The following is a 16,212-nucleotide window of genomic DNA, read 5'->3' on the forward strand; positions in this document are numbered from 1 at the left end:
CAGCATGGTCCAGCTGTCCTCTGTTTAGGCTGCCCTGGAGAGAGAGCCATGCGTGCGCTCTGACTGGGTCTGATGGAAAGTGGTAAAGCATTGAAGACCTAAGCTGCCTATGCACAGGTATGCCAAAAAAACCCTTAAAATTGTTCAGAGATGGCATTAGAACCTCAATTTACACTGTTGCACCATAATCATACTGCATCATCTTGCTTTCAATTTAACACCTGTGGGCTTTAGGGGACCAACTACAGATCAGAGGGGCCAGAAAGGTATCAGATACAAAAAAACCAAACCAAACCAAAACAAACAAACAAAAAAAAACCCAGGCCTGTAGAAGGAGATTTCCCGGAAATGGCTGTTAGTAAGTAAGGAATTGGATTAAACAGTTTCTGGACATTGCTGGATTTAGCCCAACAATGGGATTTACGCAGAATGAAATGCCCGAGATTCAAATTATGAAAAGCAATGGGGACAAGATTTTATTAGGCTCTTCCGAAGCTCACTGAGTATTCTAAATACTTTAGCCCATTTAATCATCACAATCATATGAGAAGACATTATCTGTGTTTTGCTGTAGAAAAATACTGAAGCTCTTTGGTAAGAATGAACCCTTTTAGGGACAGGCACTGCTCTGTATGTCTAAAATTAACCCATTTAAACATTACAACTACCTATTGAAGTAGAAACTATTATAGTCTTCATTTTACAGATGAAGAAACCTAGGCACAGCCAAGTTAGCAAATAACCCTGAGAGCAGAGAGCAAGGATGTGACGGTCTAGAATGCAGAGCGGGAAACTGGCTCCTTCTTCTCAGCTTGGACACAGAAACGTGCCCGTGCTGCCTTTCTCTGCTAAGTAACTTGACAAAAGCTACTAAACTGTGGAACCCCTGACTTTCCCACTCACTTATCACAAGAAAATGGAGAATCTTGAGTTACGGTGTGACTAAGAACATAATGATTCGTTTTCCAAACTGATCGAGACTCTTGGAAAGAACCTAGAAGAGCCCTTTCCAACCACTTATAAACATTCCTGGGATTGATGCTATCTGTGACTGCGATAGAGCTCTGTTCTCTCCTGGCCTCAGCCTCAATTCTTTTTTTTTTTTTTTTTAATGATTTTTTATTATATTATGTTAGTCACCATACAGTACATCCCCGGTTTCCAATGTAAGGCTCGATGATTCATTAGTTGCGTATAACACCCAGTGCACCATGCAATACGTGCCCTCCTTACTACCCATCACCGGTCTATCCCATTCCCCCACCCCCCTCCCCTCTGAAGTCCTCAGTTTGTTTCTCATAGTCCATAGTCTCTCATGTTTCATTCCCCCTTCTGATTACCCCCCCCTTTCTTTATCCCTTTCTTCCCCTACCGATCATCCTAGTTCTTATGTTCCATAGATGAGAGAAATCATATGATAGTTGTCTTTCTCTGCTTGACTTATTTCACTTAGCATTATCTCCTCCAGTGCTGTCCATGTTGTAGCAAATGTTGAGAACTCGTTCTTTCTGATAGCTGAGTAATATTCCATTGTATATATGGACCACAACTTCTTAATCCAGTCATCTGTTGAAGGGCATCTCGTCAGCCTCAATTCTGATCTCTTTTTTAGAATTTCTGTCTTCCTGTTTTCCATTCATTTCTTCTATATGAATGTAGAGACGACACAATTGATGTGAAAAGCAGAGGAGCACAGATTGTCCTAGAATTGAGAGGTTGTTGCGAGGTACTCAGGACCTAATTTGGTGGATAATTTCTGCTCCTTCTCTACTTGCTTTCCTCACCTGTGTCACGTGCATGGATATGCGTTAATGTTCCTTCTTAAAGAAAGTGAACCTGAAAATACAGCAATACATGTGTCATATCATGCCTATATAGGGATGCATGTGTGGCTGGACAAGTGCTCCCTACTGATAGTAAGAGAGAAAAAGCATTTCTAGGGAAGACTTTTCATGGCTTCAGAAATGACACAAACTCTCCTGGCTTTATTAGTTGCCATTGTGGATTCTTTTTTGCTCTTATAGGTGATGAATCATCCTAGTAGATAGTAACCCAATCACAGAAAGGGTGTTTGTCAGCATAGCACATGCAAATAACTCGTGCAAGTTGAATATTTAAAGAAATACATGATTGATCAGAGAGTCTGGGAAATAATACATATTTAGTGGGTGTCATCACACTCTGAAGAGATAAACTTTTTGAATGGCCTAGGGAAATCAGTGTTTTTCCTTCATGGCTGCCCCTATATATAACTATTTTCTTCTTATCTACCATGAGAGAATATGAATATGAGCATAGATATTGTTTTACATCTTATAAAATGTTTCCGCATTGCACATCACCTCATTTTATTCATGGAGTAGTTCTGGGAAATTGGGTAAAGTATCATTAGCTTCATTTCACTTATGAAAAACTAAGATACAGGGGCGCCTGTGTGGCTCAGTCATTAAGCGTCTGTCTTCGTTTCAGGGCGTGATCCCAGGGTCCTGGGATCAAGCCCCACGTTGGGCTCCGTGCTCCTCTGGGAGCCGCCTTCTTCCTCTCCCACTCCCCCTGCTTGTGTTCCCTCTCTTGTTGGCTGTCTCTCTCTGTGTCATGTAAATAAATAAAATCTTTAGAAAAAACAAACAAACAAAAACTAAGATACAAAGAGGCTAAGTGATTTACGTAAACTGTGTTCTGAAGGCCAGAACTAAAATCAGTTATCCTGTAGGAACTAAACAGCATGTCTTTTACCCTAACTTTCCATCAGAAGTGTACAGATTCCTAAATCATTATGCCCAGTAATAGAGTCATATGAATCTGGTTCCTGTGGTTTGCTCCTTCTGCATTCTCACCCTCTCCGGAACACCTGTCACTACTGTGTATGTTCAGATGCATGTGTGCATGCGGGCACTCGTACATGAATGTGTGCGAAGCAGCTCAGGTGAGGGGAGATCATCATACCATGTAGATACTGTATTGGTGTTAGTTGGACTAAAATTCAGTAGGAATCTAGAAAAATAAATTATCATCAAACTAAGATCAGTTCAAGAGGTTTAAGAGGTTCGAGAGGTTCAAGAGGATCAAGATTAAGAGAGCACACATGTGTAAGAACAACAGAATGAGGTCAAGAGAGTAGGCAGGGCTCAAAGCCATAAGTCAAGTCTGGAAGGCAGTAGAAATGGGAGCAAGGCAGCTAGAGAGCAGAAGCTTCTTGCTGCAGACAAGGCTAGCAGGAGCACCTAAGGGTCACCAGTGACCCACAATTCTTTTATTTCTGAGTTTAATCTTATAACATGGTAATGAAACAAAGATGACCCAAAATGATTAATAATTCAAAAATATTTAAATTTGGTTTTTAACTAATTTGGCATGTATTGTTTTTAATGTGTTTACGCAGTGCTGTTGGAATTCACTATACTTAAAATAATATGATAAAATCAGACTAAGGACCTCTGATGCAAGAGAGCTTACTTTATTCCATCATCTGCTGTTCCTGATTTCACGTGCTAATGCTGGGAATGCGCAGCCTTACCTCTTAGACGGAGAATCTTTCTTTCTACATTCTAAGATAGTTTTGATGATTCACTAAGGATTTTGTTTGTAGGGTTAAAGTTACAGTGCAAACAACATTAAAATCAAGGGCACACATATTCTTGAAGATTTCTTTTCCATTCACCTCTTGAATCATTACACATCTTACAAAAGGGAGAATTACAAATGTGAAAAATAATAAAAGTTAATTTAAAAACAGCTTTCCAACGAATAAAGTTTAATAATTTCTTTAAAACTTAAATTGCCCCAATTGAGTTGATTCTTCTTTATCTGTTCTGGATGTTATGGACCCATTTATATACAGAGAAAAAAAGAAAAAGGCTAAACTTAAATGATTTCTCCAGCATTAAATGAGGAAGCAACCAAGTTAGAGCTTTCATATTCACCATCAGTAGTGTACAGATCGTCCTTGACTCACAATGGAGCTATATTCCATTAAACCCATCATAAGTTGAAAACATCGTAAATCAAAAATGCCTAACCTATCCAACATCATAGCTTAGCCTAGCCTACCTTACGGGTGCTCAGAACACTTAGATTAGCCTACAGTTGGGCCAAGTCATCTAACTCAAAACTTATGTTATAATAAATTATTGAGTGTCTCACGTAGTTTATTGAATACTGAAAGTGAAAAACAGAATGGTTGTAAGTGTATCAGTTGTTCACCCTCGTGATGGCCTGGCTGACTGGGAGCCGTGGCTCGCTGCCAATGGCCAACATCAAGAGAGAGGATCGTAGCCATATATCAGTACCTTGGGAAAAGATCAATATTCAAAATTCAGAGTATGGTTTCTACTAAAAGTGTATTGCTTTCACAGTGTTATAAGGTTGAGATATTTTAAGTCAAATCATTGTAAGCTGGGGACTGTCTGTACAAGACTCTATTGATGTCTAATTATGCTACTAAAAGAAAACAGCAGGGGCGCCTGGGTGGCACAGCGGTTAAGCGTCTGCCTTCTGCTCAGGGCGTGATCCCGGCGTTCCGGGATCGAGCCCCACATCAGGCTCCTCCGCTATGAGCCTGCTTCTTCCTCTCCCACTCCCCCTGCTTGTGTTCCCTCTCTCGCTGGCTGTCTCTATCTCTGTAAAATAAATAAATAAAATCTTTAAAAAAAAAAAAAAGAAAAAAAGAAAACAGCAAAGGGATAATGTTTCATTTACTATTAACTTATAACTAGAGCATGACTAGACTTCATTGTAGTGATTCTGTCATGAACATGACTAATAATTCAGGGACTTTGCTGGTGACTATTAAGTAAGAAGCATATGCTTATAAAAAAAACAACACCATTGTACTGTAGATGTTTGCCCTATGCTTCCAGATATTTAAACCAAGAGACCAAGGTCTGACTCAGGGTTTTTCAGCTCAGCCCTGTTGACATTTGGGATGTTTTTATTGCGGAGGTTGTGTTTTATGTTGTAAGATAAGTTTAGCAGCACCCTTGGCCTCTACCCACTAGATGCCAGCAGCAACCTCCCCACTTCACGTTGTGACAACCAAAAAAATATCTCCAGATATTGCCAAATATCATCTGCATGCGTGGATTGCCCCCACTTGAAAACCACTAATCTCACATTCTTTCTTAATTTTAAAAACAAATCTCTTACCTATCCAGTTCCACCACCCTGGTCCTTATAGTTGAGAAGTATGAGGATAGACAACTGGTGATAGATTGAGTAAAACGTATTTACTTGTGATAAATGAATAAAACCAGATTATATTCCTGAGAAAGAAAGGGAAGTTTGGATAAATTCTAATGCTAAATCAAAACATTTTTAGCAGCAAGTAATGTTTGTTAAATATGAAGAGATATGTCTGTAGCAATTGAGCAGGCTTAATATCTGGTAGATCTGATTACTTATCTCATGGACATACTGTCAATAAATATGCTATTAAGCAATCTATTGCTACAGACCGAGTTTAGCATATCTTTTCTGCCTCCAATTATACTCATCGTTTTAGAAGCAGACTTAGGCAATATGAGTAGAATTGTCGATGTACCTGTTTGTATAAATGTGCATAATACGCTTGGTGTAAACTGTTTGCAGAGATCCAGTGCTTGAGATTTTTATGGGTGTATTGATTTTTTGTGACAGTTTTATGGCTGCAGATATACTGAACAGGGAAGATAAAAATTTATTTGCCTGCCTTTCTTGTAATTTTTTAAAGCTGATTTAAAAAAAAATAGGCCCATAGTTAAGGTAAGTAACTCACCTGATATTTGCGGGTTCATCGTTAAAGTGAGCAAACCACTAAACACTTTTCTAGTGCTTTAGGTTTCTTTCACTTTTTCACATTTGACATAGCTTATGAAGTTCCCAGGGATGATGTTTCTTTATAATAAAAGCACTGAGCACATACTTTTCTCTCCTTTACTTTCCTGTTACTACCACACTCAGTAATTCTCTTTTAAAATTCCCCTTTGTGTCTGATACTTTTAATTATTTCTTAAGAAATGTTAAAATAGTTATCCATCTGTTCTGCACCTCTTAGATAATTAACAAATATTTGATGTTTGACCTAATAGCAATGTATTAAATTAAATTCAGTTTATTTATTCTACATCTCAGTGGGTGCCTACTGTGTACATGGTGGGTGTGTACTGCTAGGCCCTGTGAGGGATCCATAGGTAAATTCCTGAAGGTTACTTTTATTAATAAGCTTATTAGGGAAGGTAAATACAGATAACACTAATGCAATGTAGAGTATGATGATGTCATAAGAAAGATCCATGAAAAAGGATAGTATACTAATAATAGAAGATTTCCTAGAGAAGTGGTACTCTGTATCATAACCCCATGTCCTCAGCGGCCTGCCAGAAAATCCCACCTGAAGTAGATGGACATTCTCTCCCTCTCTTCTTGGCACCAACACCCACTCTCTTTAAGGAGCAGTCTTTTCTAAAGCCGGGAATGATTTGCAAGATCATGAGCTTTTGAAGAAAACATTCTATTAAATCTAAACAACACATAACACTTACAGATTTTTAAAATACATCTCATCACCTCATACTGATCAGAATGGCTAAAATTAACAATTCAGGAAATCACAGATGTTGGTGAGGATGCAGAGTAAGGGGAACCCTCTTACACTGTCAGTGGAAATGCAAACTGCTGCAGCCACTGTGGAAAACAGTACGGAGTTTCCTCAAAAAGTTAAAAATAAAACTACCCTATGACCCAGCAATTGCACTACTAGGTTATTATCCAAAGGATACAAACATAGTGATTTGAAGAGGCACATGCACCCCAATATTTATAGCAGCAATGTGCACGATAGCTAAAATATAAAAAGAGCCCAGATGTCCACCAACAGATGAATGGATAAAGAATATGTGATATATATAGAGAGAGATATGTATCTATCTATATATATGTATAACACATATATGTAATGGATATATATCTATATCTATCTCTCTCTCTATATATATATACACACACACACACATATACATACAATGGAATATTACTCAGCCATCAAAAGGAATGCAGTCTTGCCATTTACAATAACATGGATGGAACTAGAGGGTATTATGCCAAGTGAAATAAGTCAGTCAGGGAAAGACAAATACCAAATCACTCGTAGGTGGAATTTAAGAAACAAAGCAGATGAACATAGGGAAAGGGAAGGAAAAATAAAATAAGATCAAAACAGAGAGGGAGGCAAACAGAAGAGACTCTTAACTCTAGGAAACAAACAGCATTGCTGGAGGGGAAGTAAGTGGGGGGGATGAAGTAATAGGGTGATGAGCATTTAGGAGGGCACTTGATGTAATGACCACAGGGTGTTATTTGCAACTGATGAATCACTAAATTCTACCCCTGAAACTAATAATGCTATATGTTGACTAAATTGAATTTAAATAGAAATATTCTTCATACTTTTTCAGCTTTAACCACAGCTAATATTAAAGATAAAGTCATTAGGTATCCAGTTCTGAACTAGATTGTCTGGTATTAATGCAACATTCTGGGTAGGGGTAATTCATTACTATATTATGATGGCATGGCATGAGAATTCTCATTTACTCTACAGGAATGCCTACTGCACAGTTAAGCCAACTTACCTCCTAGATGGAAGCTCATGATGCTTGCTAGTCTGTCAGTGCACGCTGGTACCCTGGGTCTCCATTAAATCAGCATTTCCTCATTTTTTAATAACTAGGTGTTCTGTGACTACCTTATGTGACTGATTATTTTCATTGAACAACCATAGGCTCTACAAATTGAGATTATTTTGACTCTTACCATCTTTTACTTATGTGCACTTCTTATAGTTTGAATAGTTGCCGCCTTAAATCAAGATATCGAAATTTTAAAAAATTAAATTAGTTCTGAAATTGTATTATTTTTGCCATTTTTTTCAGTATGAAAGTTTTAGTCATGTTGTGGAAAGATGATTTTCTAGTTCATAGAGTCAATATATTTACTTTGGAACTACTGACTACATAAAAGAGAACCTTTAAATATCTGGAGGAGTGGTTTTCCTTTTAAAAACACTACGTTGTTGGGGCACCTGGCTAGCTCAGTCAGTAGAGCGTGTGACTCTTGATCTTAGGGTTGTGAGTTCAAGCTCCACATTGGGTGTGGAGGTTACTTAGTAAAAAGTAAAAATTAAAAAAAGAAAAATACCACATTGTGCTCTGCTTAGCTTCTTGGCTAGCCATACTAAGTTAGTAAAAAGTGTGGGTGTATATGTATGTGTATATATTCTGATATGCCTTTCATTTATTTGTAAGTAAAAGATAAATTTTAAAAATAAATGTAAGATGAAACACAGTGTAAGAATAAGATGTTATGTAGATTGTCATAGCAAAATTTCCACATAATGTATTTTTTCAGTAGATACATTTTTGTGGGTTTGGCAATTTTGCTGTAATAGTCAATTACGTCTTTAGGTAAGATAAATCTGAACACTCTCAGAGAATAATTTGGAATAATGATCTGTGTGATAATTTGAACTTTTCCACGGACAAAAATTACTAAAATGTCCAAAGGACCCTAAACACCTAATTTAGAAACTCTCCCTTGTGCTGATAAGGAAATTCGTCCAATTCATTTGTTGATGTGTAGGGTTTGGGATGAGGAAGTGGAAAATAGGTAACTACATGTCCTCTTCTCTATAAGGGTGACACTGTCAATTTAACAGCAGGCATTTACAAAGTACCTATTTTCCATAAGATTAATTTTTGGAGATATCTAAATGAATAGAGCAAAATATCTGTCTTTACTTGATTTGTAGGCCATATTTATGTAAAATAGGTTATATAGTATTTTTTTTCCAAAATGAACATATTAGGGGCACATTTTTGGCTAGACATTATTCAGAATACATTTCTATGATGTAGCATAGCTGTTTGCTGCTGTGTTGAACTGCACAGATGAGAAAAGTGCAAGGAGATACATGATAGAAGATTAAAAATGCATTTACAGAGGCAAATTTCCATTCTTCTCTGTAGAAAAGAAAAACACAGTAAACCTACATCAACAACTTCATTTATGTTCTAGAAAGAAGCAAACACCCTATTAACTCATAAATGATTCTCAATTGAGAAGGGCCACAAATACCATGAGGGACAGAGAAACAATGCCACAAAATAATAGAACAGGAAAAGTCAAATCAAGTCTGGAAAGAAGCAGCAAGCATCCGTGAAGTTAGCTTTGTACTCCCTCATGGAGAAGTTCTAAATTATCAAACATATAATTAATCCTAACAATATCTCCATGGCAGAGAGACACATATTGGCTAATAGAGACACTGAATGATGACTTCATCTATTTATATTCTTGAAAATAAATAAGTAGAGAAAAAGAGAGACCTGCAGATCATGGAACTCAAGTAATTAAATAAAATTCTCATGTTAAATAAAATTTCAGTTCACTTGAAAATAATGGGCTTAAGGGGTCTTTTGAACCATAGTTGAAGTATTTTAAAAAGATTCAGCTTTTCTCTTTTTAAGACTGAGTTGGCCTCTGTGTAACACTGTAGACAGCCTGTAGATAATGCATCGATTTCCTGTCTATGAGTGGGTGCAGAATCTCTATGACTGAGTTTTTGGACCTGAGAGAAGACCCGAATTTGACTTAGTTTGGAGAATACAGAAATGGTATTTGAGTTGTTCTGTTGTCATGCCCCTGGCTTCTTCTCACCATCCCTCATGCCCCAGAGCTGAGCAGCTGGCTCTACAGTTGTGAACAGGGTCTGGGACAATCTTCCTATGGGGCAGACATAAATCTTGCCAAAGGGATACAGAGAGAAGTTTGTTTGTTTGTTTGTTTTTTGCTCGATTTTTCCATTTCCAGATTCTCACTGGAATTGAAGGAGAAAACTGCATTCACCACAAAGCATTGACCTCTTCCCCATTAATCTGTGTTCTTTGCCTCTTTCTTTCAAGTTTCAGAAAGACATCCTTTGAGGTTTTTAAAATAAGTAGTCATTCAAATAAACATGTTTTCTTCATTTTTCTTGGAATAGGAACTATGATATTGGTTACTTCATCTCCCATAAAATATTTAACTCATTCTGATGCACCAGAAATGCTGGTTATAAGCCATCTTGCCAGCAGACAACCTGCTGCCCTCAGCAGCTGGAACCAGACTTAGGCAAGATGATGTTAGCTTTGATTTCCTTGACACACCACCTACCTACTTACCTTCGGATCTTACACTTCTCACTCCTGGGAGAGGGCGTTCCAAACTTACAAGAACCTGAAGCAAACTCTGAAATCTAGTCTTAATTCTTACAGCGGTGGGGCGTAAATTGTATCTACCATCACATAGGACTTTAGGAAAGACTTATGAAAGAATTAATACAATTCAAACCTCAGTAAATGTGCCACATTATCACTTGTCAAATTCTCAGGTACTTAAACAGATGGAGTTCTGTGTGAATGACCTTTTCCTAGACAGGAAGAAGATAATCCATTGGGAAGCCAATAGCTATTTAATTTTATTTGCTTGCATTTTTCATACCGATTGTTTATTGCCAAATTGAGTCTAATACAATGACATCCATCTATTGGATGGTAATTAGTCTTGGGAGAAATAGTGACAATACTTAGGACTTTAAAAAATGGCATGACAGGGGCGACTGGGTGGCACAGCGGTTAAGCGTCTGCCTTCGGCTCAGGGCGTGATCCCGGCGTTCTGGGATTGAGCCCCACATCAGGTTCCTCTGCTATGAGCCTGCTTCTTCCTCTCCCACTCCCCCTGCTTGTGTTCCCTCTCTCGCTGGCTGTCTCTATCCTGTCGAATAAATAAATAAAATCTTTAAAAAAAAATGGCATGACAGTTATTCATCCTGCATATAATTATTGTTCTTGATTGGTCTCGTTGAGGCCAGTGATGTGGAGAATGAGTGCAGAAGCAGGTGGGGCTGAGGTTCTAATGTTGTCATTCTGCTCTGCCAGGTGTGTTGTAGAAGACAAGAACTCGAAGGTGGCCTGGTTGAACCGTTCTGGCATCATTTTTGCTGGGCATGACAAGTGGTCTCTGGACCCTCGGGTAGAGCTGGAGAAACGCCATTCTCTGGAATACAGCCTCCGAATCCAGAAGGTGGATGTCTATGATGAGGGTTCCTATACTTGCTCGGTTCAGACACAGCATGAACCCAAGACCTCCCAAGTTTACTTGATCGTGCAAGGTAAGGAAAGGTGGGATAGGTGGGTGGTAAGGGAGAGGTGAGAAGCAGAAAAGAAATGTGATGTATAAAACATTTGCAAAGAAACCTTTCTGAAAACAAATCTTTCAAGTGCATTATTGCAGTTCAGTGTCTATTTTCTCTCGGAAAGGACAGACTTAAAATAAGAGGACTAATGAGAAAATAAAAAGTGCCACTGTGAGCCAGTACCCTTGATAAGAATATTCTCTCCTAGCCCTAAATATAAAAGCACGTAGCAAAGGCTGTATTTATTGAAATAAGCTGGAACAGCATAACAAGAACACAGAATGCTTAGAACCATGTGAGGTGCACTTTATCAGCTATTAGGTACTGGGTGCTTTGCTGAAGACTTGATTTTTATCTTCAGCATAAAGAATGTTAATTATCTGTTTTTATGATAGTAAATGTTATTTGGAAAGATAAAAATTTCCGGAGGCCTTGACATTCTCTCGGCTGGCCAGCTTTCTTTGGAAATTGTATCTCCATTTAACACTAAGTTATTTGTGAGCAAGTCCAGTGACCAGGATCTGCAAAGTCAATGGGGACAATCTACTTCTAGATTGGGGTTTCCAAGGGCACATCTGAGTCCTGGTTTTATAGGATGAAACCCTTAAGTGGCATACACATGCCCCCAAACTATAGCTCTCATGGGTCCCTTTCCCCATAATTGCAGAATGAAAACAAAGCTGATCAGCTGCACAATTTTATTGCAAGCGAAGTCAAACCACCAGCAGTTTCAATCCATCTATCAGGAAAGATCTAAGCACTAACAAATATTAGGGCTGTGTTCATGTATTCTTGATTTACAATTTTATGTAAATTTAATGCAAATTAGGCATGGCCCTAGGGCTCCTGTCAGGATTCCAATGCAGTCAGTGGTGTGGGAAAGTTTGACTGTAGCTTCTATTAATGTGTTACGGAATTGATTATTGCAGCATTTAAATTATTGCTCTCCCAATTCCTGTGATTAATAGATTGAAACTGGAGTAAAATACATCAGAGACTGCCTGGTCCAGAGGTGGTTTAGTCACGTGACCTCTATCTTGGTCCATTTGCAATGGCTGACAGCTTCATTTTATTGCTTGTTAAAGGCATGTCTACTGACTTGCGAAGTTCCTATCACAGTCCAGGCATAGAATGTTTTCCCTGTAGTTGAGTACAGAGTCCTGGAGCTCCGTAACGTGATACTTCAGGGCTTGGATCTCAGGCAGTCCATTTGAATGTGTAAACATAACCAGAGATGTGTAAATATGTAAATGGGTTAATTTGCCAGCTCCCTCAAAAACACAAGTAGGACATATATTTTCTCTCTCTCTTACACACACACACACACACACACACACCCCCCTTCCTCAAAACAGAAGGAGGCTTTCTACCCCTGCAATGGCAGATGGAGGGGAGGTAACTAGTTTTCTTAAAGCCCTTTAGAAAAGATTTTATCTAATGACCAGCTCCATATTATATTATGAGGTTCCTACACAATTTTGATACCTTACAGGCTTTAATGTCACTGGAAAGCTACTAGAGACCACAACTAGAAAATGTGTATTGTACTATATTAAATAAAATTCGGCAATTTGAGTATATTATATTCCTTGGTTTCTAGATGAGGAGACAGAAGTTCATTGAATTTAGGTTACATGTTCAGGGTTACATGGAGAGTTCAAGGGGTGAGTAGTTTGGAGCCAAGCAGACCAAGAATCAAATCTGAAGCATTTTCTACTGGAAGGGAAATTTATTGTTATAACTTTAAAAACTACCATATTCATATTTAAGTCAGCTCTTAGCACCAAATGCTCCAAGCCCTTCCTTTTTTTTTTTTCTTATTTATCTGTGTACATTTTAGTTATGAACTAAATGTACTAATCCTGAGAGGGTTAGAGCTAGAAGTAAGTTAGATCATACTTGCATATACCTTCATACTGTGTTGGCAGAAGTGAAATTAACTTAAATTTAACTACCATGAAGTTAAATTTAATAACTTCATATTAAGTTTAATAAATCAATATTAAGTGATGGAGAAGAACCTACTAAGTGCCAGGTACTGTTCATTCTGTTGGGAAGCCTTTAAGGTCTGAGAATTAAATTGACATGAAATAGATTAACAGGAGAAAATCAAATTTAATTTCATATGTATGGGGATCCACATAGACACAAGATTCCAAAGACAGGCAGAATGAGGTATATATATCATCCTGAACCACTGGTCTGGGACTTCAAAGGAAAAGGAAAGCAATTCATAGGAAAATGAAGAAGAGTAAATGTTTGGTAAGCAGATGTGGCTGAGCCATCCAGAAACAAGGCGATATACAGAGGACTTTGATCAAACAGTGCTTGCAGGGGTCCTCATGTCTACCACCCCTAGTTCATATAATAATGTAGATAGTTATGGTGATAGCTCTCTTGCTGGAGCAGGTCCTCTATCTAAATTCTTCTAACAGTTAGGGGGAAGGTCAATATTTCTTCCTGAGTCATTGAGCTTTGATTATTTTTAGCTCTAAATAATCTGCATGCCAAAGGTACAAATCTTGGGGCAATCCTTTCTGAATGCCTATAGTTCATTTTCGCATTGGATTCTAATAATATTATTGTTATTTAGTAGGTATTAATAACTTAATATAAATATGCAAAAGCTTAAAGTTCAGAGATAATAAGGAGCCTGCCTAAGGCTGCCTATTAGCTTAGGACAGGCTTTCAAACCCATATCAGTGTGGCTCAAGATACTATTGTTTTATTTTATATTTTTTAAATCACATTGCTATGGAAGAAAAATGAGCAACAAAGCCTATACTTATAAGAGAGATGAAGAAAGGATCTTCTCCTCCTTGAGCCTAAGTCATGAAGGGGGATTTTTTAAATAATTATATGGATGTTGACATTTTATTTCTAGCACCAGATGGCAGATCCCCTTCCCCTTAGGACATTAAACCTTATGACTATATCAGTGATTCCATCCCATCATCCTGTTTTGTTCATACTGCTTCCTACTCGAGCTTTAACCCTGTGTTTTCACCATATCAAAGATTCTCTCTCTAGGAATGGCTGCCGTTCTTCTTCCTTCCAACCCCACAGCACCTTCGCTCAAAGTATGAGTCTTTTGAATTTTTCAAATTCTGCCTTCCTCACCCTCCATGATTTCTGCTCATCTAGTTTAACTAGTCATTAAATAAATATGGTACTCTTTTTTTCTTGCCTAATGGTGAGTCCACCTTTAGCTCCGAGATGTTATGAAATATCACAAAAGAATAGCAGTTGAGAAGGTGGGCCTTGAAGTCACACCGCCTGTTTCAAATTTCAGTTTTCTTTCTTGCTACTTAAATAAATTGGGTGGTAAACTGCTTAATTTCTCTAAGGCTCAGTTTTGTCATATATAAAACAGAGATAAAACTTAAATTTTAAATCCTCCAAATTTATTGTAGGGATTAAATTAGATGATCCATAGAAGCCCCTAGTCCAGTGTCTTGATATCATGTGTTCTCACCTAGAAAGATGATAGTAATGGTGATGATGATGGTGGTGATGGTGGTGGTGATGATGGTGGTGGTGATGATGGTGATGACGATGATGGTGGTGACGGTGGTGGTGATGATGGTGATGATGATGATGGTGGTGATGGTGGTGGTGATGATGGTGGTGATGATGGTGATGATGATGGTGGTGATGGTGGTGATGATGACGGTGGTGATGATGATGGTGATCTGATGGCAATGACAAGAACCATGCTGCTACTGCTGCTGCTCCTGTATCTGTCAGAAATATGGGGAGGGCTTACTTTTCTGGGCTCTTGCCCAGAGTCTAACAGCTGCTTCCACTTACTGCCTGTTACCGTTGTGGTGGACTCTTTCAGCTTTCATTTTAGATCTTTCCTGTGCATTTTCTTCAGTTGTCCTTTTCCTTAGCATTCAGTCTTTAACTTTACTTCCTTAGGATTCTGACAGGCTTCTTAGACCAGCACCACTTTAAAGTTCTTAGTTATCTTTATTAAGGTACACAAGTGAATATTAAGGAGAAAATGCAGCATGCTTCACAACAACACTTAAAGGGTTTGTTAAGTTTTAGATTGCTGGGAACTTCGCAGACTTTCTGATGAAGTTGTTCTGGAGACAGGGGCTGAGAATATGCATTTCTAACACATTCGAAGGTGACAGTGATGCTACCAATACAAAGACCGCACTTGGAGAAACACTGCCCTAAAAGAATTGTATACCTTAGGAACATCGGGAGAAATATTCCTGCATAATTGCATTAATTTCAGATAGTGTTGCACCCCCAAATACTCCTAAAACTAATCTCACTGGACATGAGACAGGGAACAGGTAGATTGACAAATACCTTAAATTTCACAGTAACATCTTAGGCCCTCTGAGATTGCTTGCCTAGCCTAGTTCTGTGGAAAGAAAATCTCCTCTCTTCCCAGACTGTCCATTTTCAGGTATCAAAGCCGGGAGGAAAAAAAAAAAAACAGTTGAGACAAAATTGCTCCAGGCTTCAAAAATCTCACCTGTATAAATTTATAAGTATTTGTATCCCCTCATGTTTTTCGTGTTTCATTTTCCCCGGAAGCCTCCTTTCTTTTTATATGTATTCCCACCATATCAGTGACAGTTTAACATCTCCAACATTTTCTTTTCTAGGTTTCTATCAGTTCATGAGGGTCATTATCCATAAAATATCCTGTGTTGAAATAAATATGCTACATGGTTCACTAAATTCAATCCTTAGCTAAATGACATCTCTACACACCTTCCTTATGAGGTACACAAGTGAAAGTTTTGCATCAGCAAATACACAAATCAATAATGATCTCTGGGTTGACTTGTGATTAGTGGTAGTAAATGTTGCATCTGTGGAAGCCAAAGCTATTCAAATAAAAACATGCATTTGAGATACTTAATGAATGGTGGGACTCTTTTCTCAAGCCAGATATTTTGGTTCCCACACCACCTTCTTTACAGATGGTGAGACAAAAGATTAAGAAAACATCATCCATCCTTCACTTTAATAAACAGAGT

At 38.1% G+C, this 16,212-nt stretch overlaps 1 protein-coding gene across 3 annotated transcripts in view; it reads left to right on the forward strand.

Moving 5' to 3' along the window:
• Positions 1–16,212, forward strand: part of LSAMP (limbic system associated membrane protein) — a 632,927-nt gene that overhangs the window by 317,914 nt on the left and 298,801 nt on the right. For all 3 annotated transcript variants that reach the window (XM_045785137.2, XM_087861611.1, XM_045785136.2), the window contains exon 2: positions 10,950–11,182. In XM_045785137.2, coding sequence (XP_045641093.1) covers positions 10,950–11,182 — 233 coding nt within the window. The remainder of the gene's footprint in view (positions 1–10,949; positions 11,183–16,212) is intronic.

This window comes from Ursus americanus, chromosome 4 (genome assembly GCF_024610735.1).
Source record: "Ursus americanus isolate L20-20 chromosome 4, mUrsAme1.1.p, whole genome shotgun sequence".
NCBI classification, from domain to species: domain Eukaryota; kingdom Metazoa; phylum Chordata; class Mammalia; order Carnivora; family Ursidae; genus Ursus; species Ursus americanus.